Raw genomic sequence first — 26,492 nt, forward strand, 5'->3', positions numbered from 1 at the left:
GTGCTTTACTAAATATATACAACTAGCCTTTAAGAGCCCGTGCGTTGCACGGCGACTCTTAATCATAAAAATTTGAAACTTAAAATGTTATATCAATTAACTGTATAATAAAGACAGTGTCACAAAAATTGTTGTGGATGAAATAAATATAAGTAACTTAAGTATTTTTGTTTTACACAAAACACATAGATTAATGCTACTAAATCTGGCAGTAGTAAAACACAAAATACATGACCAACAATAGCAAATTTATAAGTAAACGCTATGAATGAATACAACTACAATGTAACACTAAATTCCTCATAGTTAATGTAAGAAAGTAGCAAGTTTCATGTGCTTTGTCATGGATATATTATAAATAAAACAACCACATGTGAAACTGTAGTAGCACAAATTGAACGAAAGATGAAAGTGCCACACTGTGAGATAAGTAGTTCAGACATTTACACAAAATGTAATGTCTGAGTAAAATTGAATTTCAACATGCTTTAATATCTTTTCTATAGATGCACTTATCAGATTCTCACCTCCTTTATCTCCTCGTTCGACCGTTTTCACGGTTTCTTCAACTTTTGAGACCATTTATTTCTCGTATTTCAATGCCTCGTCTTATCCTTCATGAACAACATTCTATTGCTTCTCTTTTTCGGTTTTTGCAGCCAGCTGGGCTTTCTTTTCGAATGACGAAGTAACAAAACGGAGTCTATAATATTTCAAAAGATTTCAGGCTGCAAACAAAATAACAATATCTTCTCAAGGTTTCATATTTAGGCAGGATACATAGATGAACAACACAACTTAAGACCTCTATGCAGCAAATTATGTCAAATTAACCCTGGACTACACTTATCTACCCAAATACCTAGACCAATTGCAAGCATTCATTACAAAAGAATCATCTCTTGAATCAAGGGCCCCCAATAATAGCACATGGGTAAAATAACTCTTTTTTAGATGTGGAGTTGGACGTGTTGGTTGTTAATGGCTGTTGTGGTAGTATTCAGAAGTTATGCTTCTAGCCGAGATCCTTCTAGATCATAAGTTCCGCCTCCAGTGCATTATGTGTATATTCATTTACTTATATTATACGATTAAAAGATCTCTTTGCTAGAACCTAAAAATCACTTTTTACTTTTAAACGTCAAAATCATTACTCCATTATTTGAATTGAATACAACAAAAGATTATGTTACAAAGAGTCAAATAGAACGGTTCTTTTAATCACCCATACAAGTTTTTGGTCAGTCCGTTATTAAAAGTTCATTTCCCTGTTTTTCTAACAACACCAGAAGTCCATAACTAACAAAAATAATAATAATGTATACTCGTGACTCCCCCTAATCAGGTAGCAGTTCGACTCATATAGCGAATTCCCAACACGAACATGACCTGAAAACCTCAATGCGTTAGTATCACCCAACAGTAACATGTTCATTTTTTTGTCGGGTTCGGGTTATGTGTGGAATCAACACCCTTACTTTACACAAACTTCATGTTCTATCCCCTATAGTTTAGCATAAAGCTAAATCTCTTTTCTAATCGTGGGACTTAAATTTCTCGATTCCCATGCTACACTAAGACAATCTATAAGAGTACACTACCTGAATGTTGCCTATTCCTTAAGTTTCCTAATCTTAATTACTGTGGGTCGTAAAACCAGTTCTCATACCATCTCAGTGTTATCCCGACAAACTTTCCAAATTACAGGTGTCAAGAAAGAAATCACATTACATTCTTTTCTCTTTGAACGAAAATTTGTACCCATAAAAAATAGTTAAAAATGATTGTACACACTCATTTATAAACTAATAGACCAAATATATAGCATACTGTCCATATCATAAAGAGGAAAAGTCTGTAAATTATTGGTGTCTAGCAACTACAACTTAATTACCTGTGCAGCCTAAGCTTTGTGATTCTTAGTGAAAGTAAAATAAACACTTATATATATTACAATAAACATATTAAACCATTTACGCCAATTTATGGCTCTAGTACCTCATAGGGTAAAGTTGTGGTTGCTGTAAAACAAATCACAATATCACTTTTTTTTTATCAACGATCAGCTCCCTTTTATCAACTACTTACGAGTTTCTTAATACATAGTAATTTTAATACTACATAGATTATACAAAAGTCATCATATACTTTAGTCACATTCTACTTGTAGGATATTTACATATCATGTAATCCAATCAAAATTAGTGCATGAGCATATAAAAGATTAATGGGAACAAAATAATAGGTAAATAACACATACTTGAAGATATACACCAAGCAAGCAGAAAGAGCCTGCGTCGTGATCAGAAAATCTTGGACTCACTGATGCACTAATTGAGCAGCTTTGGGATGCAAGGATGTAATATCTGGGAAATTCAGCATAACACGAGAACCAAATTCAAATGACGAATTTCGATCGATGGTTACAAATGGTTTCATGAAAGCAAGATAATATTCATAGATTACCATCTGGAGTGCTGTAGAAATCTCCCTCACCATCATAGTCGATCCGAGTCTCAGACCACTATAATAAGCGTGGTCAAAAACACACCATCCAAATCATGAAAGGAACTAAATATAGTAGTTATCTAATGCTGCAGCAGAAAAACCAAAGTACATCTCAGCATATGATACAGGGTCACCAGTTTTACGATATATAACATCAATTGTCTCATACCATTTTATATAGAGAAAGTACCGTTAGTTGGGAAATTGGTATCCACAACACCAGAAAAAAAAACTCTCATAAACAACACCATGCTTTTGCTTTTTTTTTTTGACGCCATTTAATAAGAAAATATAAATAAAGGTAAAATGTTCTCAACAAAATAATATAAGAGGCATACGAAATTAGCAAATACTCGGTAGATAACAAAAGTGGGTGAAAAAATCACAAATAACAAAATTTACATAATAACATAAACCAAAACATAGAAAAACTTTACCTATGCTGTTAAAAAAAAAAAAAAAAAAATTAACTAGATAGACCAATCGAACAACCCTGAACAAAATAACCAAACAACAGAAACTTGCCTCAGGAAATAAGAATTACCATTCGCCAAAAAAAAAAAAAAAAAAAAATTTTAACAAAATAATTACAAATATATACGTAGTATAACTTACAGATATTACGCAGATAGACATAAGCAACAAAACCTGCAAAAAGAACAACGTAACACAAAGTCGTAAGGCAGGTGAAGCGCAAGAAAAGAACATTCAACAAAAATACATTAAGAACTAAGGCGTTAGAAATTGGAGAATCAAAAAACAAACACAAAAAAAGGAAAAAGCAGACAGTAATTGAACTGTAACTAAATGACAATGGTGAACCTAAAATTAATAATTGTCAACAAAAGTTTAATTTAGCTAAAATTGAATATGAATCAAAACATACATAATCCTAGACGACATACTTTCTCCATTCACGCATTTCATCAAGCAGTTGGCGTGTATAGAACAACTATATTTATACTAATGGATTATTAAGGGTAAAACAACATAGAAACGACTATCTTATTTGTAAATACACATAACCAAATGTTAAATACAACAAATATGTAACGACCCGGATTTTTTCGATCGTTTTATACTTATGAGATTAATATTTACATAAAATAAACCTTACCAACATGATAAGCAATCCAAACTGTTGAGACTTATGTTTTTGAAAAGAGTTTCACACAACGTTTGACCGTCCAATTTGACCGATGATATCACGAACTATATAACACACGATAATTATACGATTATGTATATGTACATATCTATACATATTTAATATGATTTAAAGATGGTTTAACATTTCATTGTGAACTAACAACAATGAGTTATAAGTATACTTTGAGACCACTAACTTAAGTTTTCAAAACGATAACTATATGTAACGTTCTTTGACATATATACTTACGATTATGTGGAGTGCACACTTGTTTGAACTTATCTTGATTATGACGGGGGTTCGGGGGCAGCGCCCCCGATAAGCGGGGTCCAAGGGGTGGAAACCCCTGGCGGGGTCCAAGGGGCAGAGCCCCTGGCTTGGGTCGAGCTGCCAGGTCAGCTTGGAATTTTTTTTTTTAGGCTAACATTGCTTTATTAAAAATGTCTTAAAATTTTATTTTGGCCCTGTTTGACCCAAAAATAAAAGCCCAGTTTTGAGCCTCTTTTACAGTTATAAACCCGTCCATATTTGAATTCTCGTTCCGATTCCTCAAAATTTCTACAAGTATATCTAGGGTATATGTAACCGTATCATACCCAGCTTCTATACGTATTTACTATTGGTATATACCAACAATAAACTTCAATGATCAGCCACTAGATATGATGTTACATGTGGGAACCAGCCATTTAACCTCATGTGTGACTTTTGTGCAAGAAAACAAACTAAATCTCCTATATATCCATCCCATAATCATGCTATTTTGCACACACACACATAAAATTTCATTTCCAATTTTCTTTCAAGTTAATTCACTCCCTAATCTCTCTTCATTTACCTACTCAAGAACGTATCAATATAGTCATCCGATTTCAAGGAGATTACTTCCAATCTTTCAATCCCACTCCACCACTCTTTTGATTCCAATATTTTTCTTACCTTTTCCAGTAGCTTTGTCCAAGTAACTTGAGGTAGTAACCTTATTCATAACCTTATTCGATTCATATTTATATAGCTATCTTATTTTGTGTTGTAAAATTTTAACAACAAGAACATAGTTTGAGTGATTTCAAACTTGTTCGCAAACTAAATAGATCATTCTAATTTGATTTAAAAAAAAACACTTCAAGACCTGTAATATATCATATTATGACAAAATCGGATTAATCATATCTTGGCTAATTAACATAATATTTAATATATATTTACTTATGATTTGATTTTATATATTTCAGGACCACCCGTAAACAACACGAGAAGATTAATCATAAGACCTCATGATTGTACGCAACACGTCATTGACAACACGGTACTTTATATACGCAACACGTCATTTGACAACATGGTACCATGGGTCAAGATTAATTCTGATCAATACGAATACGATGGGGTCTTTATTTATTTTATTTAAGCAACTAATTGTGGACCACTAACATCGGACTGCTAACTACGGACTAAGAAAGTATTAAAAGTATATATATATATATATATATATATATATATATATATATATATATATATATATATATATATATATATATATGTGTGTGTGTGTGTGTGTGTGTGTGTGTGTGTGTGTGTGTAACGATTACTTGAAAAGAAAATATGTTGATATATTATATATATGGTTAGGTTTGTGATATCAATCGGAGACCAAGTCGTGATAAATACCTTCAAGGCAAAAGTGAGTATATAGTCCCACTTTTAAACTCTAAATATTTCGGGATGAGAATACATGTGTCATAACCCGTCCTTAACCCTAAGAACGAGTTAGATAACGTATGATTTCATTGCGAGGTATTGACCTCTATATGAGACATTTTTAAAAGAAAACTGCATATATTTTACATTACAAACCACAAATCTTATTTTTGATACAAGCTTTAGACGATAGAAAGATGATTATCGTTTAGCGATAATCTTCGACTTACAAACTTTACAAATAATGATAACAACACGATTTCTAGTATATTTTACAACACAAATCCTCGGGTATGCAGTTTTATTTTTGACACAAATATGCGTACGCAAGATCCTGCTCAAATTCAACATAATGCAGCGGAAGCTTCTAATTATCACCTGAGAATAAACATGTTTAAAACGTCAACATAAAGTTGGTGAGATATAGGTTTAATGCCGGCAGCAATATATATATAGACCACAAGATTTCATATATAAACATTTTAATAAAAATATTCTAAGTGGTTGAGCACTTGGTAACCATACTTAACATTTAATCACGTCGCATATTCCCTTTATTATGAAATCTTACTACACCGTACCAAGTGTAGTCACGAAACGAAGTACTGTGCAACCGTTGAATACTGGTCGTCCAGTCCGGTTGGGGTTGTCAGGCCCGATAGATCTATCAACAGGATTCGCGTTTACAATACCGCTGTAAATAACAGTTACCAAGCTACAGGGAAGTATGCCAGTGGTACAACTCAACGTAGAATATATTTTTCAGTTACTTGTGTCCATAACGTAAAACATAAAATACATGTATTCTCATCCCGAAATACTTAGAGTTTAAAAGTGGGACTATATACTCACTTTTGTCTTGAAGATATGTAATTTCGACTTGGTCTCCGATTGATATCACAAACCTATCCATATATAGTTTATCAATATATTTCTATTTTAAACAATCGTCACATATATATACTTTTTATACTTTTAATAGTTTTAATAATTTCTTAGTCCGTAGTTAGCAGTCCGATGTTAGTAATTTAATTTTAATGGTTCATTTTTAGGTGTTTAATAAACCCCCAATGAAATAAATAAAAACCCCCATCATATATGTATTGGTCGAGATTAATCTTGACCCATGGTACCGGTGTTGTCAAATGACGTGTTGCGTACATAAAGTACCGGTGTTGTCAAATGACGTGTTGCGTACAATCATGGGATCTTATGATTAATCTTCTCGTATTGTTTACGGGTGATCCTGAACCATATAAAATTAAATTATGAGTACATATATATAAAATATCATGTTATTTTAAAAAGATGTGATTTATTTAATTTTCTCCAATTATTTTCGTAGCCAAACTAGTCTTAGATATCCGATCTCGTTTTGGTCATAGTTTCTTCGTTACAACTCCGTTTTCGTTGATTCAACTTGCCACTTCCTTGGATCGAGTCCCTCTTTAAGACTATGAACTGTAAATACCTTAGTTTGTATTCGAAATCACAGGTCATAGGTCAAACTTTAGTGAAACTTATGAAGTTAATCATTTTCCATCATGTAAACAACCTTAAATGATTATTTTTCTAAAAATACTTATACTTTGAGTTAAATCATGAAATTTTTATGTGTTATCATATTCATAGTAAAAATCATTTTTCCAGAAAATAAACCTCCAATTCAAAGTTTAAGATGGTTTTTAATTTTCCAACCCAAAACAGCCCCCGGTTGCACTCCGACACCGTAGATTCAGTTTTTAAGGTGTTCTTTGAAAAACCAAGTTATACCTTGTTAAGTTAGCATATAATTAAGATATGTTACAGGTCTTGAAGTATTTTAAAAGTTAAGTTAGAAGGATCTATTTAGTTTGCGAACAAGTTTGAAATCATTCAAACTATGTTCTAGTTTATAAACTCTTATATATATAGCTATAAATATATGAATTGAAAAAGAGTTGAAGTAGAGTTTTTACCTCAAGTTTAAAATGTAAAGTTGCTGGAAAGAAGTAGTAAAATAAAAGTTGAGAGAGTTCTTGCAAGTGTGTGTGAAAATTGGAAGTAAAATTTGGAAAATGAATGTGTAAAAATGAGTTAGAAATGGTGCTTATTTATAGGCTTGAAAATTTGGTTTTTAGTGAAAATATCTAAGATAAGTTAAAATTTATTATGTCATGAATGACATATTATTCCAATAATTGAAGATTTCTATTGGTATATACCAATAGTAAATACTTCTAGAAGCTGTGTATAGTACCCTAGATATACGTATAGGATTATTGAGGAAACGGAACGAGAATTCAAATATAACTATCTTTTGTAAATATACTTATATTGTTTTATGTATAAAAGCCCTTTAAAAATGATTAAATACATTACTTATACGATATATGTATAAACATTATAAATCATCAGTATTTATGTCAAATAACGTTACGTATGGTTATTGTTTTGAAAACTTAAGTTAGTAGTTTTAAAATATACTTATGACTTTTTGTTATTAATACAAAATGAGATATTAAAACATCCTTAGATCATGTTAAATATGTATGTATAATTATCATATATTGTATAGTTCGTGATATCATCGGTCAAACTAGACGGTCAAACGTTGTGTAAAACTCTTTTCAAAAACATAAGTCTCAACAATTTAGATTGCTTATCATGTTGGTAAGGTTTAATTTATGTAAATATTAATCTCATAAGTATAGAACGATCGAAAAAGTGCGGGTCATTACAGTACCTACCCGTTAAATAAATTTCGTCCCGAAATTTTAAAATTGTACCTATTTTGCGTCATCGGAAAACAAGTGTGGATATTTTTGTTTCATTTGATCCTCTCGTTCCCAAGTAAACTCGGGACCCCTTCGAGCATTCCAACGAACCTTAACGATCGGTATGTTGCTCTGCTTGAGCCGTTTAACTTCACGATCCATGATTTCGATTGGTTCTTCGATGAATTGTAGTTTCTCGTCGACATGGATTTCTTCAAGAGGAATGGTGAGGTCTTCCTTTGCAAGACACTTCTTAAGGTTTGAGACGTGAAAGGTATTATGTACTCCGGCGAGTTGTTGCGGTAACTCGAGTCGATAAGCTACCGGTCCAATGCGTTCGATGATCTTGAACGGGCCTACATACCTTGGGTTTAGTTTACCCCTTTTTCCAAAACGTATTACACCTTTCCAAGGTGACACCTTTAACATAACCATGTCACCGATCTGAAACTCTAATGGTTTCCTTCGAACATCGGCGTAGCTCTTTTGGCGACTACGGGCTGTTTTCAATCTCTCCTTGATTTGTACTATCTTCTCAGTCGTTTCGTGTATGATCTCGGGACCAGTTAATTGTCGATCTCCTACTTCATTCCAACAAATAGGAGATCTACACTTCCTTCCGTACAATGCTTCGAATGGCGCAGCTTTAATGCTCGCATGATAACTATTATTATACGAGAATTCTGCTAATGGTAGATATTTATCCCATCCGTTTCCAAAATCGATCACACATGCCCTGAGCATGTCTTCAAGAGTCTGAATCGTTCTTTCACTCTGCCCGTCGGTTTGCGGATGATACGCGGTACTCATATCCAAACGAGTTCCTAGGGCCTCCTGTAGTGATTGCCAGAACTTTGATGTAAATCTACTATCACGATCGGATATAATGGAAATAGGTATTCCATGCCTTGAAACAACTTCCTTTATATACAATCGTAATAGTTTCTCCATTCTATCCGTTTCCTTTATAGGCAAGAAGTGTGCAGACTTGGTGAGACGATCAACAATCACCCAAATGGTGTCGTATCCCCAGGCAGTCTTTGGTAACTTCGTGATGAAATCCATGGTAATACCATCCCATTTCCATTCTGGGATTTCTGGTTGTTGAAGTAACCCTGACGGCTTCTGGTGTTCAGCTTTGACTTTGGAACAAGTTAAACATTCCCCAACATATGTTGCAACGTCTGTCTTTAAATTAGGCCACCAATAATGTGTCTTAAGATCTTGGTACATCTTTCCAACTCCAGGATGTATCGAGTATCTTGTCTTATGTGCCTCATTTAATATCAACTTCCTTAATCCACCCAACTTCGGTACCCAAATACGATTTGCAAAATATCGAATTCCATCTTCCCGCATAACGAGTTGCTTCTCATACTTCTTCATTATTTCATTTCCTATATTTTCTTTAGTAAGTGCTTCTCGTTGAACTTCTTTGATTTGTGAGTTGAGATTCATGCGAATTTTTATGTTCATCGCTCGTACTCGAATTGGTTCTCGTTCCTTTCTGCTTAAAGCATCGGCCACCACGTTTGCCTTCCCGGGATGATAACGAATTTCACAATCATAGTCGTTTATTAACTCGACCCACCTACGTTGTCTCATGTTCAGCTGTTTCTGATCAAAAATATGTTGAAGGCTTTTATGATCAGTAAACACAGTGCATTTAACCCCATACAAGTAGTGTCTCCATATCTTCAATGCAAACACGACTGCTCCCAGTTCTAGATCATGCGTCGTATAATTCCGCTCGTGAATCTTCAATTGTCAGGATGCGTATGCAATAACTTTCTTTCGTTGCATAAGAACGCAACCAAAACCTTGTCGCGAAGCGTCACAATATATTTCAAAATCATCGTTCCCTTCTGGTAACGATAAAATAGGCGCCGTAGTTAACTTCTTCTTTAGTAATTGAAATGCACTCTCCTGCTCAGAAGTCCATTCATATTTCTTCCCTTTTTGCGTTAACGCTGTCAACGGCTTAGCTATTCGGGAAAAATCTTGAATAAACCTTCTATAATAACCGGCTAAACCCAAAAATTGGCGTATCTGCGTTGGTGTCTTAGGAGTCTCCCATTTTTCAATGGCTTCAATTTTTGCTGGATCAACCTGAATTCCTTTGCTACTAACAACGTGGCCAAGAAATTGCACTTCTTTCAACCAGAAAGCACATTTAGAAAATTTAGCATATAGTTGTTCTTTTCTCAACAACTCTAATATCAACCTTAAATGCTGCTCATGCTCTTGCTCACTCTTGGAATAGATAAGAATATCATCAATGAAAACGATAACAAACTTATCTAAATATGGACTACAAACTCGATTCATGAGGTCCATGAATACAGCTGGCGCATTTGTCAACCCAAACGGCATGACCAAAAATTTGTAATGACCATAACGTGTCCGAAAAGCAGTTTTCGGAATGTCCTCTTCTTTGACACGTAATTGATGATAGCCCGACCTTAAGTCAATTTTTGAGTACACACATGATCCTTGGAGTTGATCAAATAAGTCGTCAATTCTCGGTAGTGGATACCGATTCTTGATAGTTAACTTATTTAATTCACGATAATCTATACACATCCTAAAAGATCCATCTTTCTTTTTAACAAATAGAATCGGAGCTCCCCACGGTGAAGTACTTGGTCGTATGAATCCATGATCCAGTAATTCTTTTAACTGACTCTGAAGTTCTTTTAACTCGGACGGTGCAAGTCTATATGGAGCACGAGCCACTGGTGCAGCTCCTGGTACTAAATCTATTTGAAATTCTACAGATCTAAATGGAGGTAATCCCGGCAACTTTTCCGGAAAGACTTCAGGAAAATCTCTTGCCACAGGCACGTCATTGATGCTCTTCACTTTTTCCTTTGTTTCGACTTTACTAACATGTGCTAAGATAGCATAGCACCCTTTCTTCAAGCACTTTTGAGCTTTCAAATAACTAATGAGTTTTAGCTTTGAGTTACCCTTCTCTCCATAAATCATTACTGGCGTTTTATCCTTACGAGGAATGCGAATTGCCTTCTTGGCGCACACAACTTCAGCTCCTATTTTGGACATCCAGTCCATGCCGACTATTACATCAAAACTTCCTAATTCTACGGGTATCAAGTCAATTTTAAACGTTTCTCCGGCTAAATTTATTTTACAATCACGGCAAATTTTATCGGCTTTAATTAGTTTACCATTAGCTAACTCAATCATGTACTTAGCATCGAGAGGTAATGATGAACAATTCAATTTAGCGTGAAAGTCTCTACACACGTAACTTCTATCAGCACCAGTATCAAATATAATAGATGCGGATAAGTTATTAATGGTAAACGTACCCGTAACAAGCTCCGGGTCTTCACATGCCTCTTTAGCATTAATAACAAATGCTCTTCCACGTGCAGGTCCGATATTCTTCTCTGGATTCGGGCACTGGCTCTTATAGTGGCCTTGTTTTCCACACCCAAAACAAGTAATGGTAGCCAAAGCAGTTCTATTTGCGTTGGTGGCAGGAGTCTGGGCACCATTTGTATTCGTAACGAGAGCCCTACAATCTTCAGCAAGATGACCCTGTCGATTACATTTGTTGCATACCACACTACAGTAACCAAAGTGATGTTTGTGACATCGGTTGCATAAAGGACTTTGTCCTTTGTAACCAAAACCTGAACCACTACCCGCACCTTTCGGGGTTTCTTGTTTCTTAAAAGTTTGTTGTTGATTACCTCGATCATAGCTTCCATTCCACTTTCTCTTGTTACCTGATACCTTCACATCAGTATTGAATGCTTTCTTATCCAAAATGACCTGATCCATTAGCTCGTTTGCCATGGTTATAGCTTCATGAATTGTCTTAGGTTTCGATGCTGTAACATTTGCCTTGACCTTTTTGGGCAAACCATCTTTGTACATTTCAATCTTCCGTTCTTCGGTTGGAACCAATTCAGGACATAGCAAAACTAATTCCATGAATCGCTGATTGTAGTTGGTGATTTCAGTACCAATAACCTTCAGACTTCGTAACTCATCTTCCAACTTCCTAACCTCGTTCCTTGGACAATATTCGTGAATTAACATTGTTTTAAACTCCTCCCATGGAGTATCATAAGCTACATCTCCTCCTACAGCCTTCACATAATTTTTCCACCACGTAAGTGCACTATCTTGTAAAGTGCACGATGCATACTTGGTCATGTCCTTTTCATCACAACCACTGATTTTAAACACAGTTTCCATCTTTTCTATCCACCGGGTTAAACCGATCGGTCCTTCCGTTCCACTGAATGATGAGGGCTTGCAAGCTTGAAAAGTCTTGTAGGTGCATCCTACACGAGGATTTGGGTTAACTGCAGCAGCTCTTGCAGCCTCAACCCATAACATTCTGTCGTTCACTCGCTGGTTGATGAGTTCCTCGAGTTCTTGTTCCGTCATTCGATTCAATCGCGCCATTTCCTAATGAAAGAAAATAATTATTCACATGGAATATTATAGATGTAGTGTGTATTTATAGTACATTTATAGCTTATTAATAATATGAACCAGGTATTATTATAAAAGCCTTTTCTTCTTATTAGCGTTTTATAATTATATCTAGGGTAGTACCTACCCGTTAATGTTCATACTTAATAGCTTAGTACCGAACCAATTACTACAATCTAAATAATACTTAACCATGGAAAATTATTGCATTTCATACTTCACTATTTTACATATGCTTATCTTACATCGAACATTAAGCAAACCACACTAATAATATTATACAAAACATTATATGATCCCATGGTTTAATACGGCAGCGCATCGTTTGGTCTATTTTCTAGGACGTTTAGTTCCAATGAATGGCCTAACGCTTATCCTAGCTGTCTGCCTATATTTTGGCGGTGGGGCTGAAGAACTAGATGCCGGGACAGCACGAATAGGAATAGCGGGAATAGGGGTGGTAGTGTTTAGTGGAGTTGGTGCCACATCATCCTCCCTAAACTCGGGATTTGAATTTTCTAATTCATTAGCTTTTCGTTTCTTTCCTTGTTCGAACTTGTCTTTCGTAATTTCCTCGGGTTCACTTTCCTCCTCGGGTTCACTTTCCAGATTTTCTATAGTTGGTTCATCCGGAATTTGTGAGTCTTCCCCAAAGATATTATTTTTGTCATCGGATAGGTTAATGACTGGAACACCATCTGAAGATTCTGATTCGGAGTCGCTGAATGTGATAATAAGTTTTGAACCCGACATCTATCACACCACAACTAACTCATTAGTACTACATAATATTTACATATAAATTTTAACCAACAGTGATAAGCAATGGTTTTTGAAATCAGACCCGGTCAAAGTCCAGACTTACTAATGTATCCTAACGACTTATCAGTTAGACACACTAATGCAAACCTGGTTCGCTAAGACCACCGCTCTGATACCACATGTCATAACCCGTCCTTAACCCTAAGAACGAGTTAGATAACGTATGATTTCATTGCGAGGTATTGACCTCTATATGAGACATTTTTAAAAGAAAACTGCATATATTTTACATTACAAACCACAAATCTTATTTTTGATACAAGCTTTAGACGATAGAAAGATGATTATCGTTTAGCGATAATCTTCGACTTACAAACTTTACAAATAATGATAACAACACGATTTCTAGTATATTTTACAACACAAATCCTCGGGTATGCAGTTTTATTTTTGACACAAATATGCGTACGCAAGATCCTGCTCAAATTCAACATAATGCAGCGGAAGCTTCTAATTATCACCTGAGAATAAACATGTTTAAAACGTCAACATAAAGTTGGTGAGATATAGGTTTAATGCCGGCAGCAATATATATATAGACCACAAGATTTCATATATAAACATTTTAATAAAAATATTCTAAGTGGTTGAGCACTTGGTAACCATACTTAACATTTAATCACGTCGCATATTCCCTTTATTATGAAATCTTACTACACCGTACCAAGTGTAGTCACGAAACGAAGTACTGTGCAACCGTTGAATACTGGTCGTCCAGTCCGGTTGGGGTTGTCAGGCCCGATAGATCTATCAACAGGATTCGCGTTTACAATACCGCTGTAAATAACAGTTACCAAGCTACAGGGAAGTATGCCAGTGGTACAACTCAACGTAGAATATATTTTTCAGTTACTTGTGTCCATAACGTAAAACATAAAATACATGTATTCTCATCCCGAAATACTTAGAGTTTAAAAGTGGGACTATATACTCACTTTTGTCTTGAAGATATGTAATTTCGACTTGGTCTCCGATTGATATCACAAACCTATCCATATATAGTTTATCAATATATTTCTATTTTAAACAATCGTCACATATATATACTTTTTATACTTTTAATAGTTTTAATAATTTCTTAGTCCGTAGTTAGCAGTCCGATGTTAGTAATTTAATTTTAATGGTTCATTTTTAGGTGTTTAATAAACCCCCAATGAAATAAATAAAAACTCCCATCATATATGTATTGGTCGAGATTAATCTTGACCCATGGTACCGGTGTTGTCAAATGACGTGTTGCGTACATAAAGTACCGGTGTTGTCAAATGACGTGTTGCGTACAATCATGGGATCTTATGATTAATCTTCTCGTATTGTTTACGGGTGATCCTGAACCATATAAAATTAAATTATGAGTACATATATATAAAATATCATGTTATTTTAAAAAGATGTGATTTATTTAATTTTCTCCAATTATTTTCGTAGCCAAACTAGTCTTAGATATCCGATCTCGTTTTGGTCATAGTTTCTTCGTTACAACTCCGTTTTCGTTGATTCAACTTGCCACTTCCTTGGATCGAGTCCCTCTTTAAGACTATGAACTGTAAATACCTTAGTTTGTATTCGAAATCACAGGTCATAGGTCAAACTTTAGTGAAACTTATGAAGTTAATCATTTTCCATCATGTAAACAACCTTAAATGATTATTTTTCTAAAAATACTTATACTTTGAGTTAAATCATGAAATTTTTATGTGTTATCATATTCATAGTAAAAATCATTTTTCCAGAAAATAAACCTCCAATTCAAAGTTTAAGATGGTTTTTAATTTTCCAACCCAAAACAGCCCCCTGTTGCACTCCGACACCGTAGATTCAGTTTTTAAGGTGTTCTTTGAAAAACCAAGTTATACCTTGTTAAGTTAGCATATAATTAAGATATGTTACAGGTCTTGAAGTATTTTAAAAGTTAAGTTAGAAGGATCTATTTAGTTTGCGAACAAGTTTGAAATCATTCAAACTATGTTCTAGTTTATAAACTCTTATATATATAGCTATAAATATATGAATTGAAAAAGAGTTGAAGTAGAGTTTTTACCTCAAGTTTAAAATGTAAAGTTGCTGGAAAGAAGTAGTAAAATAAAAGTTGAGAGAGTTCTTGCAAGTGTGTGTGAAAATTGGAAGTAAAATTTGGAAAATGAATGTGTAAAAATGAGTTAGAAATGGTGCTTATTTATAGGCTTGAAAATTTGGTTTTTAGTGAAAATATCTAAGATAAGTTAAAATTTATTATGTCATGAATGACATATTATTCCAATAATTGAAGATTTCTATTGGTATATACCAATAGTAAATACTTCTAGAAGCTGTGTATAGTACCCTAGATATACGTATAGGATTATTGAGGAAACGGAACGAGAATTCAAATATAACTATCTTTTGTAAATATACTTATATTGTTTTATGTATAAAAGCCCTTTAAAAATGATTAAATACATTACTTATACGATATATGTATAAACATTATAAATCATCAGTATTTATGTCAAATAACGTTACGTATGGTTATTGTTTTGAAAACTTAAGTTAGTAGTTTTAAAATATACTTATGACTTTTTGTTATTAATACAAAATGAGATATTAAAACATCCTTAGATCATGTTAAATATGTATGTATAATTATCATATATTGTATAGTTCGTGATATCATCGGTCAAACTAGACGGTCAAACGTTGTGTAAAACTCTTTTCAAAAACATAAGTCTCAACAATTTAGATTGCTTATCATGTTGGTAAGGTTTAATTTATGTAAATATTAATCTCATAAGTATAGAACGATCGAAAAAGTGCGGGTCATTACAACATGCATTTTATGATTTACGTTATGGACACAAGTGATTAAAAATATATATTCTACGTTGAGTTGTACCACTGGCATACTTCCCTATAACTTGGTAACTATTATTTACATGAGGTATTGTAAACGCGAATCCTGTTGATAGATCTATCGGGCCTGACAACCCCAACCGGACTGGACGACCAGTATTCAACGGTTGCACAGTACTTCGTTTCGGTGACTACACTTGATACGGTGTAGTAAGATTTCATAATAAAGGGAATATGCGACGTTGATTAAATGTTAAGTATGGTTATCAAGTGCTCAACAACTTAGAATATTTTTATTAAAACGTTTATATATGAAATCTTGTGGTCTATATTTATAACGCTGCCGGCATTAAACCTATATCTCACCAATTTTATGTTGACGTTTTAAGCATGTTTATTCTCATGTGATAACTAAAAGCTTCCGCTGCAACATGTTGAATTTAAGCAAGATCTTGAGTATGCATATTTGTGTCAAAAATAAAACTGCATATCGGAGGATTTGTAATGTAAAATATGTTGGAGGTCGTATTGTTATTATCACATGTAAAGTTTGTAAGTCTAAGATTATCGCTAAACGATAATCATTATTAAGTTGTTTAAACCTTGTATTTGTAATAAAAGCTATGGTTTGTATTGTAAAAACGAATGCAGTTTTTGTAAAATGTCGCATATAGAGGTCAATACCTCGCGATGAAATCATATGTTATTGTATTCGTCCTTATGGTTAAGGTCGGGTTATGAAAAAATATGTAATACATATGTAATGAAAATTTGTAATCAAAGTTGTAGTAAAGTTGTAATCAAACCATACAGTGATACAAAGTTGTAATCAAAATTGTAACAAAGTTGTAATAAAAACCTACGATTCATACGATTACGTTATCAAGAACTTACAGATTTTAGGGTGGTTTTATTGAATGATTTGTGCGCCTGAAGATGACGATGATAAAGACAGCCTCTCTTTATTTTGTAGTTACTTTGTCTGGGTCTCATCACGCCGAGATCGATTAGTACCATTCGCAAATCGATGAACTGACCGGAAAATAGTCGAGCGATTTCAATAAATTAGGGCGTAAATTCATGCGACTTTAAGTATACCGGAAAATATTATACAAAATTAGTACCATTAGGTGCGTAAAATTGTCGCCACTAAATCTGTTGTAGCGGCGACCTTGGTTACGGGTGCCGGAGGCCATAATCGCCAGAGGCCACTAAATCCGGTATTTGTTTTTTGTTTTTTTTTTTCCGGATAAAATGGTAAACAGATGTGTTGATATGTACACGTGTTGTGTTATTGAAATTATTTTGCATTTTCATTTTGCTGTTTAAAATTACACGTGGAAATAAAATGTCAGGGATAATATCAGACTGACATGTCAGCTTTATATTTCATGCTTTGTATAAAGTAGAGATAAATACATGATATAAATCTAAATGTAACTAATTAATGAGAATTAAGCACAATAGAGTACAACATTTTACTTCTGAGCGTATATATAATTAAACGAACTCTCTTCTTTTTTCACATACTTAGTGTGTGTTTCTTTGCTATTCATCATGGTTAGTAGTTGGGTAAAAGAACTACAAAAAGATGATGACAACTTTACTTAGGTAAGTGAGATTTTTATTTTTTTATACATCGATTTGAATATTTATGTATTTGTAATATTTGAAATTGATTGTTTATATATATGGAGTATATAATATTCCATATCCCTCATGCCACATATATATTTTCTATGCACACTGTTAGATTGTGTAACTTTTTGATCATTCAATTTTTGATCATTTTTAATTTATTAATATAAATATTACAGAGTTCATGAATATTAAATGTTGTTTAATTTTCATTTGTCCGTAAGTTGTTTTTCGTAGCTTCACTTTTGCTTGGTGTTGAGAATAAAATACGTAACATGCGGATGGCATCATTTATGTTAATTGGCATTGTACCAAATGAACCCATTTTGAATATGTACATCTTTAATGTTTTATTGGCCTGTTTGGTTCTAGAGGTTAAAACTCATAATATATATATATATATTTTTTAAGTAGAACTCAAAATAACTTAAAGATGTTGGACGATTTCAATGTATAAGCTGCATGATAAGAAGATTATATGATTCTAACTACGTATTAGAACATAGTATATATTGTGTGTTGTATATAGATAGCTAAGTTATCATTTTAAAAAGAAGAATAATATGAAACGCAATCTATGTATTTAGACAAGTTATCATGACCCATCAATCTAAGTAAAATTATATACTAAAATGAAGAACGTGTAACGCACGGGCATGTACATCTAGTATAAAGTGTATTTTAGGGGTTGTGGCAATAATAATTAATAATAATTAGTAAAAGTAAAAAGACAAAAATGTCTTTTGTGAGATTAATAGACAGGTTTGTCTCTGTGAATAGTAAGAGTGTCATGGTATAATTTAAAATTAAAATTAAAATTTAAAATTAAAATATATGAGTATCAAACTATCTTATCAAACTATGTTGTACTTCTAAATTTTTTTTTACCCTCCCATAAAAAATGGTTCAAGATTCATCACTGTCATTGTATTTTACACAAAATTCCAATAAATCACTTCAATGACTTTTTAAAATTTTGTAGTATATTTGGTTTTTAATTGGTCCTTATAAAGGGATAAGAATAAGCAATTTTGAATTACAATTTCAATATAGACAACATGTTAAACTAAATAAATTTTTAGTTACGTGAAAAATTGTTACTGTAAAATCTGCAGTTATGAAGTGAAATGTTTTACAATACAAGAAGAAAAGGTCGAATTGGTAGCTTGCACTTTTGTACATTTGTTGTTGCCCTCGGCATAAATATAGAATCTAACAAATACAAAATATCCGCATGTCAAATTAAGGATTAATACAAACCTATGAATACTTTAATAACCATTTAGTAACAAAAAAAACAGTTTTATCTCGCAAACGTAAATCATTAAAGCAAATTAACAACACTTAATGGTAATCAATAAAAAATAATCATAAAGGTCAAATACATCTTGGATTTTTCTAAAATGTTAGTGTCATTTTTTAATTCAAATTAAATATGATTTTGCTAACATCGGTGCATTTCATAATTCTGAACGTATGACACGTAAATGTACGCTAGTAAAATCAAATTTAAGTGAGTTTTGCTAACGTATATACATGTAACATATTATACATGTACTAACGTATTAATCTAATCTAAAAATTTCCATATTTATACATACATTAAATTAAAACTAATAATATATAAGGAAGCGACATCGAGTTTATCTAATACTCATTTACAATTGAACTAAAGTGATTTTTTTTTTTGAGAAATAACCGATTGAGTAATAAAATGAGGAAAAATATGATAATGATATTAGAACTTTAGCGATTTTTAATAGCTTATATATGCAAATAAATAATCATTACTCAGATACTCGTACAAAAATAGTACCGTCACGGATTCCATTTCTTCTATTGAGGGTTTGATTAATCGGGATAGTTTGTGTAACTTTGTTGGCGCTAGATCGTCACTGTTATCCTCTCTATTCCGGCTTGTTTCTTCAAGTTCTTATTTCCTCTTTAGTTTTTATGGTCTTCGTTTGGTTTACTTGTAATATAATAGCCTCCTATAATTGTATTTCCGTTTCAATATTGTATAGATATATTTAGGGCTCTGTAACTCCTTTATTAATAATAATTAATTTTTCTTTTCAAAAAAAAAAAAAAAAAATAGTACCGTCATATAAACATTTAAGGTGATAAATATCAATATCGGAGTATATTATTGGATTTGTTAACGACAATCCTAAGGACTAGCGTTAACATGTATAGAAATATTTGTACATTTCAATAACTGTCACTATAAATCAATGTGTAACCGCCATACACAAATGTTTTACGCACGTTAACGATAACCCTAAGAGACGCTATTAACAGATTCATATATTGTTATACATATCACTTTTTAAATAAATCAATTTTGAATCACTGCTCGAGAATTTAGTTGTTCTCAAAAGTAAATTAAAATCGTTTCCTCAAATAATAAATGCCCGACAAAATAGAAACAAGTACTAACGAAGTAAAATTTTAGCTTCGCTCACGGGGTAACATTATTCTTTAGAATAATATTGTCTTAGAGTCAATGCATTAGAAGACACACAAAAAAACCAAGTGGATTATTGAATCAAAACAATTAAATGTAGACAAAAAACATAAGTTACAAAAAATTAATTAATTATTAATATTAATATTAAATTAATAATCCGTATTACATACAATCTGACACCCATAATTACCAAATCATCGTTAGTTTACGTTACCTTTTACATTACCACATCCATCACATTTTACATTTTTTTATACTCCGTATAATCTAAAAATAAACTTAAACAATAAAAATAAAATCTTTTTTTATTTTCTTTATCTGGCGTGGCCTGGTGTTATATAAATGTGTGTGTTGTAGTGTGTGTATTGTGGGGCTGCTTTTTTATTTTTTTGTTTGCGTCAGCATCAAGTTAAAAATAAAAAAGTAAATAAATAAATAAAAAATAAAAACTTGGTTCCCGCCCTTCCCGCTCCTTCTTGAATCTAATCTATCTATCTCATCTTCTACACTGCTTATAATAATTCTTTAAAAACCAAAAAAAAAAAAAAAAAAATAATAATAATAATAATAAAAAACAAAACACAGCAGCCGACAGTGGATTACAGTTTTTGTTGAAGAAGAAAATGGGGGTTGACGACAAAGGCCACGAAAGCGAAAGGACTGTTGTTATGGATACACCGGAGAGAACCCAAATCCCTAATCCACTTTCTAAATTTGAGGTGAATTTGGGTTTTTTTTTCTCCTATACTTTTTCTTGATTGAAAATTTTCAAAATTAGGGTTTTTTTGTTGGGTTTGAGTGTGAATTTTGCTAGGTTTTTTTTTGTGTTTTTTTACTTTTGGGTGGACATCAAGTTTGATTTTTGATTTGAAATCTGTAACTGTTGCATTTTGAGGGCAAAATCAATTGATGAATTTGGGTTTTATTTAGTTGTGTAGTGTTTATTGTTGTATGGGTCTAATTGATCTTATGATCGGAGCTTTGTGTGGTTTGTTTTTTTAGGGCTTTGTAATAAATTGACTGTTTACTGTCACTACTAAGTAATTATGATGTTTTGGTCTCAATTTTGTTCAATTAATTGTTTTCTCAATATTTAATTTTGTTTTTCTAGGTTTAAGAATTCAACAATTGGTTTAATATGGTTTATTTAAAATCGCGTTTAAATTGGTTAGCGTGTTGGACGAAAAGATTATGATATTAGATTTGAGAGATCTAAATTGTTGTAATGATTAGTTTGAAAGCATAATTTCAGACACTAGTTTACTATGCAAGGCTGATTAAAAGGACAGTATATGTTTTAGCTATATGGTTTTGATGTCATATTGAAGCATATTGTTGTGTATTTGCAGGATTCTCCGGTTTTCAATTATATTAATAGCCTTTCGCCTATCAAGCCAGTTAAATCTACGCACTTTACTCAGGCGTATAGTTCTCTGAGTTTTGCGTCCCTACCGTCTGTTTTTACGTCGCCTCATGTCAGTTCACTTAAAGATTCAAAATTCTTAAGAAGGTAATGAGACTAATCACGTCGATCAAAAGGAAGCAAATTTGACCTGTTTATCTATAAAATGGTTAACTTGGGTTCGGCTTAGCTAAAGGATTTAACTTTAAAGCAACTGGGTCAAATGCCTCAAATGGGTTGAAGTCTACTCAGATGCCTGATAATCTTCTAATTTGCTACAGTATATTATAGAAAAGTGTGACTATTTTTTGGAGTAATGTAGTTTCTTACATATTACATATATAGAAGGTTAATTAATAATTAATGATGGGTGATAAAAAGATAAAAGGTTTTTTTACGCCTTAACATTCTGAGACCCTTTTGACCTTTTACCCAACCCACCCATTTTGCCACCTTTAATACCAACAGAAGTATAGAAGATCCATGTTGGTCCAAATCTAATATAATTTTCTTTTCTGAAACTTTTACTTTTCAGGCACCAGTTTTCTGATCTGTCAAAAGCCGAACTTACTTCTGACAATGCGAATAAAACTGAAACCAGTGAAGGGAATATAACTGTTGCTCATAACCCAACAAACCAGCATACAGAAACAGATTATAATTACAGTAATTCTAATACTGAAACTGTCGTTCCATCAAATGGGTACTCAAATCTTGAATCAACAAGACTGAACTATAGAGTTATAAACTCCAACAATTTGAATACGTCAACAGTTGTGGGTCCACCTGTTAGCATTGAAACAGAAATGGAAGGAATAAGTCCACTTAATCATAGTAGAGAAGTGTCAGCTTGTGATTGGGACAGTTTGATATCTGATGCTTCAGAGTTGCTAAATTTTGATTCTCCTACTGAAACAGTGCCGTATAAAGATTCTGGTGGGTCACTTATAAACGTTGAACCCGATGATAATCATTCAGAAAAAAGTGAAGGTTTGAAGGACGCTGAAGACCATCTAACGGTTGTTAGTACGTCATTAATTGATTCTGAGGCTGGTGAGCCTATCGAGGACACAGATAATGAGGTTAGAATTCAAAAAGGGCAAAACTTGTGATCATATTCCATTATTCATATACTTGTTTTGTAATTTCTTGAATTGATTAGTTTAGTCGAAATTCCTGTTTTTTATGTGTCAAGTAAAGTTAGACTTAAAGCTCTATATTTAGTGTTTATTAGCTGAAGTTTCTGTTGTACAAGACGATTTTCAGGTCACCCTAGCAATCTTTTTTTTTCTGGAACTATTTTGACCCATTACCTAACTTCCGGAACCGCCCATTTGAGCACCTTTGGTGTTTATAAGAGTAGATAAGTTGTTCGATGTCCACCTTAATAAAATGCAAAGTAGCCAATCAAAGTTGTACGAATGTACTGTTTTATGTTTGTAAATTGCAATCTTTTGCATGGTTACCAAAAAGTTATCAACTTTTGGGTTCAAAGGGAGAATTGAAGGTGTATTAAGATTTATGTACTATATTTTTCACCGCTTTAAAAATAATTATGTATTTTTTGTTTCTTTGTTTTGAACGACAAATACTCACACACTTGTACAGTTAGGCCTGTTGGTAAACAGTTATATATATATATATATATATATATATATATATATATATATATATATATATATATATATATATATATATATATTTATTTATTTATTTATTTGAATTTATACATTAAAAACTTCGTTTTAACTAGCATTATCATAATCAATATCGTTGTACATTTGTAGGCTGGTGGCAATGTATACCGTGGAATGAGGAGACGTTGTCTAGTTTTTAGTGGTAGTTCTGTAAATATATCAGAATCCAATCAACCTGTGGGTCCCATTGATAATCAGTTACCTTCCTTGAGGACCGGAAACGATACCTCTAGATGTATTTTACCTGGAATTGGTTTGCATCTAAATGCTATCGCCTCAAATTTAGCGGATCAGAAAGTCATTAAGCATGAAAACTCGGGCCCCAATAGACAACTTATAATCGCACCTTCTTCTGGTGTATATGGGTCTGATCAAGAATTGATGACATCATTGCCTGATGCACCCTCTTTAGAGAATGAAATGGAGTCTATTCAAATTGGTGGCCGCGTTGCAGAAGATGGTTCTAAAGCACTTGGATCTACGGTTAATGAAGAACTAAGTCAAAATCAAAGTCAAAGCAGCCCAAGAAAGAAGAAGTAAGTTACCTGAGCTCTTTTTATTTGGCATTTAAGTTTGATAAGGTGGCAAATTTATTATACTGACCAGTGTACTTATCTGAGTTTTTTTTTCTTTGTTTTTGTTTACGTTTTTTTAATATTAGATTACTCTTATTTACTCAATGTGTTTGACATTACAATTAAAATTCACAGGCGTAAATTGGATAATGGTGGAGAACATGAAGCATGCAAACGTTGCAACTGCAAGAAATCAAAGTGCTTGAAGCTGTAAGTTAAATTAAATATCTATTATAGAAAGTTTTGCAATTATTATTATTTTGATCTACAAGGTAGAACTCGAAATTACTCGTCGAGTACTCGGTTTTTGCAACTCGGGGACTACTTGGCGATTACTCTGTCAAACTCGGGATTACTGACAAAATGTGCCAAAACTCAGGATTACTTGGAAAATCAATCAAAACTCAGTCAAAATCAGTCAAAGTCAAACTTGGTCAACATACGAGTACTCCTCGTGTTGCCTAGTACTCCCTAAAAGTCCCGACCGAGTACTCCTCGAGTAGCGATTTTTGCAACCTTGCTACAAAGTAACGTGTGGTGGTTCTGTACTTTGATTTTCACTTAAAACACTTATTGTAGTTACTGTGAATGCTTTGCTGCTGGTGTTTATTGTGTGGAACCCTGTTCATGTCACGATTGTTTTAACAAGCCGATACATGAGGATACGGTGCTTGCAACTCGCAAGCAGATTGAATCCCGCAACCCACTTGCATTTGCTCCCAAAGTGATTAAAACTTCTGACCCTATGCAAGAGGTTAAGTTCACAGTTCATATTCATATTATACAAGATCATTTTGAGATTTAAAGTTTGTTAAATATCCGTGTCCTGACTTTGATTTTTCCATACAGGATGAGTCTAGCAACACTCCAGCTTCAGCCCGTCATAAAAGAGGATGCAATTGCAAAAAATCTGGTTGCTTGAAGAAATACTGTGAATGCTTTCAGGTGTTCCCTCTCACTATACTCTCTGTGGATTGGTCTTTTGTAGAGATGACCAAATGGGTTTGGATCAAAATGGGCTATTTTATACACGTTGAAATAGTTGCGTCCGATTTGGTTGACACACACATCTTTTGTCTAAAACTTTTACAAACAAATAGTGTGTCAGCTATGATATGATTAAGTTTATCATTCCAGTTATATTATAATCTAGTTTACTGAAAATGAAAGTTTATGAGGTTTCAACCTCATAAATATATATGTTTTATTTTACCTTTGGAGAAAAAAATAGTAGCCCGAATCCCCCAATTCGTATATAGTTTATTTGTATTGTGAAGTTTTGTGCAGTTGTCTAATTTGGGATATTTGATTTGTTTGTAAAGGGTGGTGTTGGATGCTCCATTAACTGCAGATGTGAAGGATGTAAGAATACATTTGGTCGCAAGGATGGTAAGCGTGCATTGTGAACTTACGATGGGTCTTGCTCATGCATTTTAAGTTACTTTTTACGAGTTTGAAATCATTTAACGATGGATCTTTTTCATGCTCTAATTTTTTAGGTCCAGAAATGGATCCAGAAACGAATGTTTTAGATGAGTGTGAAGTGAATGAAAGTGATGAAAGCTTACCGATGGTATTGTACAATAAAGCCGAACAAGTTTCTGCAACTGCTGCAACTCCTTCACGTTTTGGCAGGTAAATTAATTTTGACTTTTTTGACCAATTTTGACCAAATAAATCCTACTTTGACCTAAAATAATTTAACTTTGACTGACTAATTTGCACATTTGACAACTTTGACCTAATAAATGGGTCAACATTTCCACTTTACTTTTCTATGATTATTACTGAAGTGGTTTAATCATTTTAAATAGCCAAACGACATCTACTTATATATATACATACTTTCACCATGCCAGGCAATCTATTCAGTCGCTAACGTCCGCAAAGGGCAAGCCACCACGATCTTTACTAGCAATTGGATCATCATCTAGCGGAAAGTTGAATCCTTTCAAAGGTGGCGGGAATACGTTCGATAAGCAGTTACCGACAGTTGGGGAAAACGACATTCCCTCGATTCTTGAAGAGAACAACGCTTCTCCTATTAGTGGCGTGAAATCGTGTTCTCCGAACAGTAAAAGGGTGTCGCCGCCACACTCGGGGATGGGACAAAGAAGCAGCAGAAAGTTGATCTTGCAATCGATTCCTTCGTTTCCGTGTCTCACTCCGAACCCTAAGCAATGATATGCAAATAAACATTTGCTTTCTTTCTTATGCAATATGAATATGGATGTCAATGGATGGATGCCTTATCTTCCTTTAGTTCTGTGTAGTCTTTTTCTTTTTCTCCTTTTTTTTTTTTTTTTAAATATATATATAATTTTTCTTTTTAATCTTTTAGTTGTATGGTTACTTATCCAGACTATAACTCTGCTTGTAAAATAATAATATGATGTTTTAGTTGCTGTGGCTTTCACCTAAACATGAATTTTAGTAGCAGTGTATGTATCATATAAGCTGGTTCTTCATTT

General features: G+C 33.2%; 1 protein-coding gene across 1 annotated transcript; it reads left to right on the forward strand.

Moving 5' to 3' along the window:
* Nucleotides 1-20,945: 20,945 nt before the first annotated feature.
* LOC139872905 (protein tesmin/TSO1-like CXC 2) lies at nt 20,946-26,288 on the forward strand. Its single transcript, XM_071860842.1, has 10 exons — nt 20,946-21,066; nt 21,697-21,857; nt 22,285-22,831; nt 23,537-23,982; nt 24,157-24,231; nt 24,601-24,775; nt 24,871-24,966; nt 25,344-25,410; nt 25,521-25,656; nt 25,881-26,288. Exons 1-10 carry the CDS (start codon nt 20,971-20,973, stop codon nt 26,203-26,205), a joined length of 2,124 nt encoding a protein of 707 aa, XP_071716943.1. The 5' UTR covers nt 20,946-20,970; the 3' UTR covers nt 26,206-26,288.
* The last annotated feature ends 204 nt before the right edge of the window (nt 26,289-26,492 follow it).

The sequence above is a fragment of the Rutidosis leptorrhynchoides genome, chromosome 10 (assembly GCF_046630445.1).
Source record: "Rutidosis leptorrhynchoides isolate AG116_Rl617_1_P2 chromosome 10, CSIRO_AGI_Rlap_v1, whole genome shotgun sequence".
Classification (NCBI taxonomy): domain Eukaryota; kingdom Viridiplantae; phylum Streptophyta; class Magnoliopsida; order Asterales; family Asteraceae; genus Rutidosis; species Rutidosis leptorrhynchoides.

Excerpts from the sequence above, each read along its gene's own strand:
- LOC139872905 (XM_071860842.1), top strand. The coding sequence starts at position 20,971 with ATGGGGGTTGACGACAAAGGCCACGAAAGCGAAAGGACTGTTGTTATG. Across the intron at positions 22,832-23,536 it reads TCGAGGACACAGATAATGAG|GCTGGTGGCAATGTATACCG; the intron begins GTTAGAATTCAA and ends GTACATTTGTAG. Across the intron at positions 25,657-25,880 it reads ACTCCTTCACGTTTTGGCAG|GCAATCTATTCAGTCGCTAA; the intron begins GTAAATTAATTT and ends TCACCATGCCAG.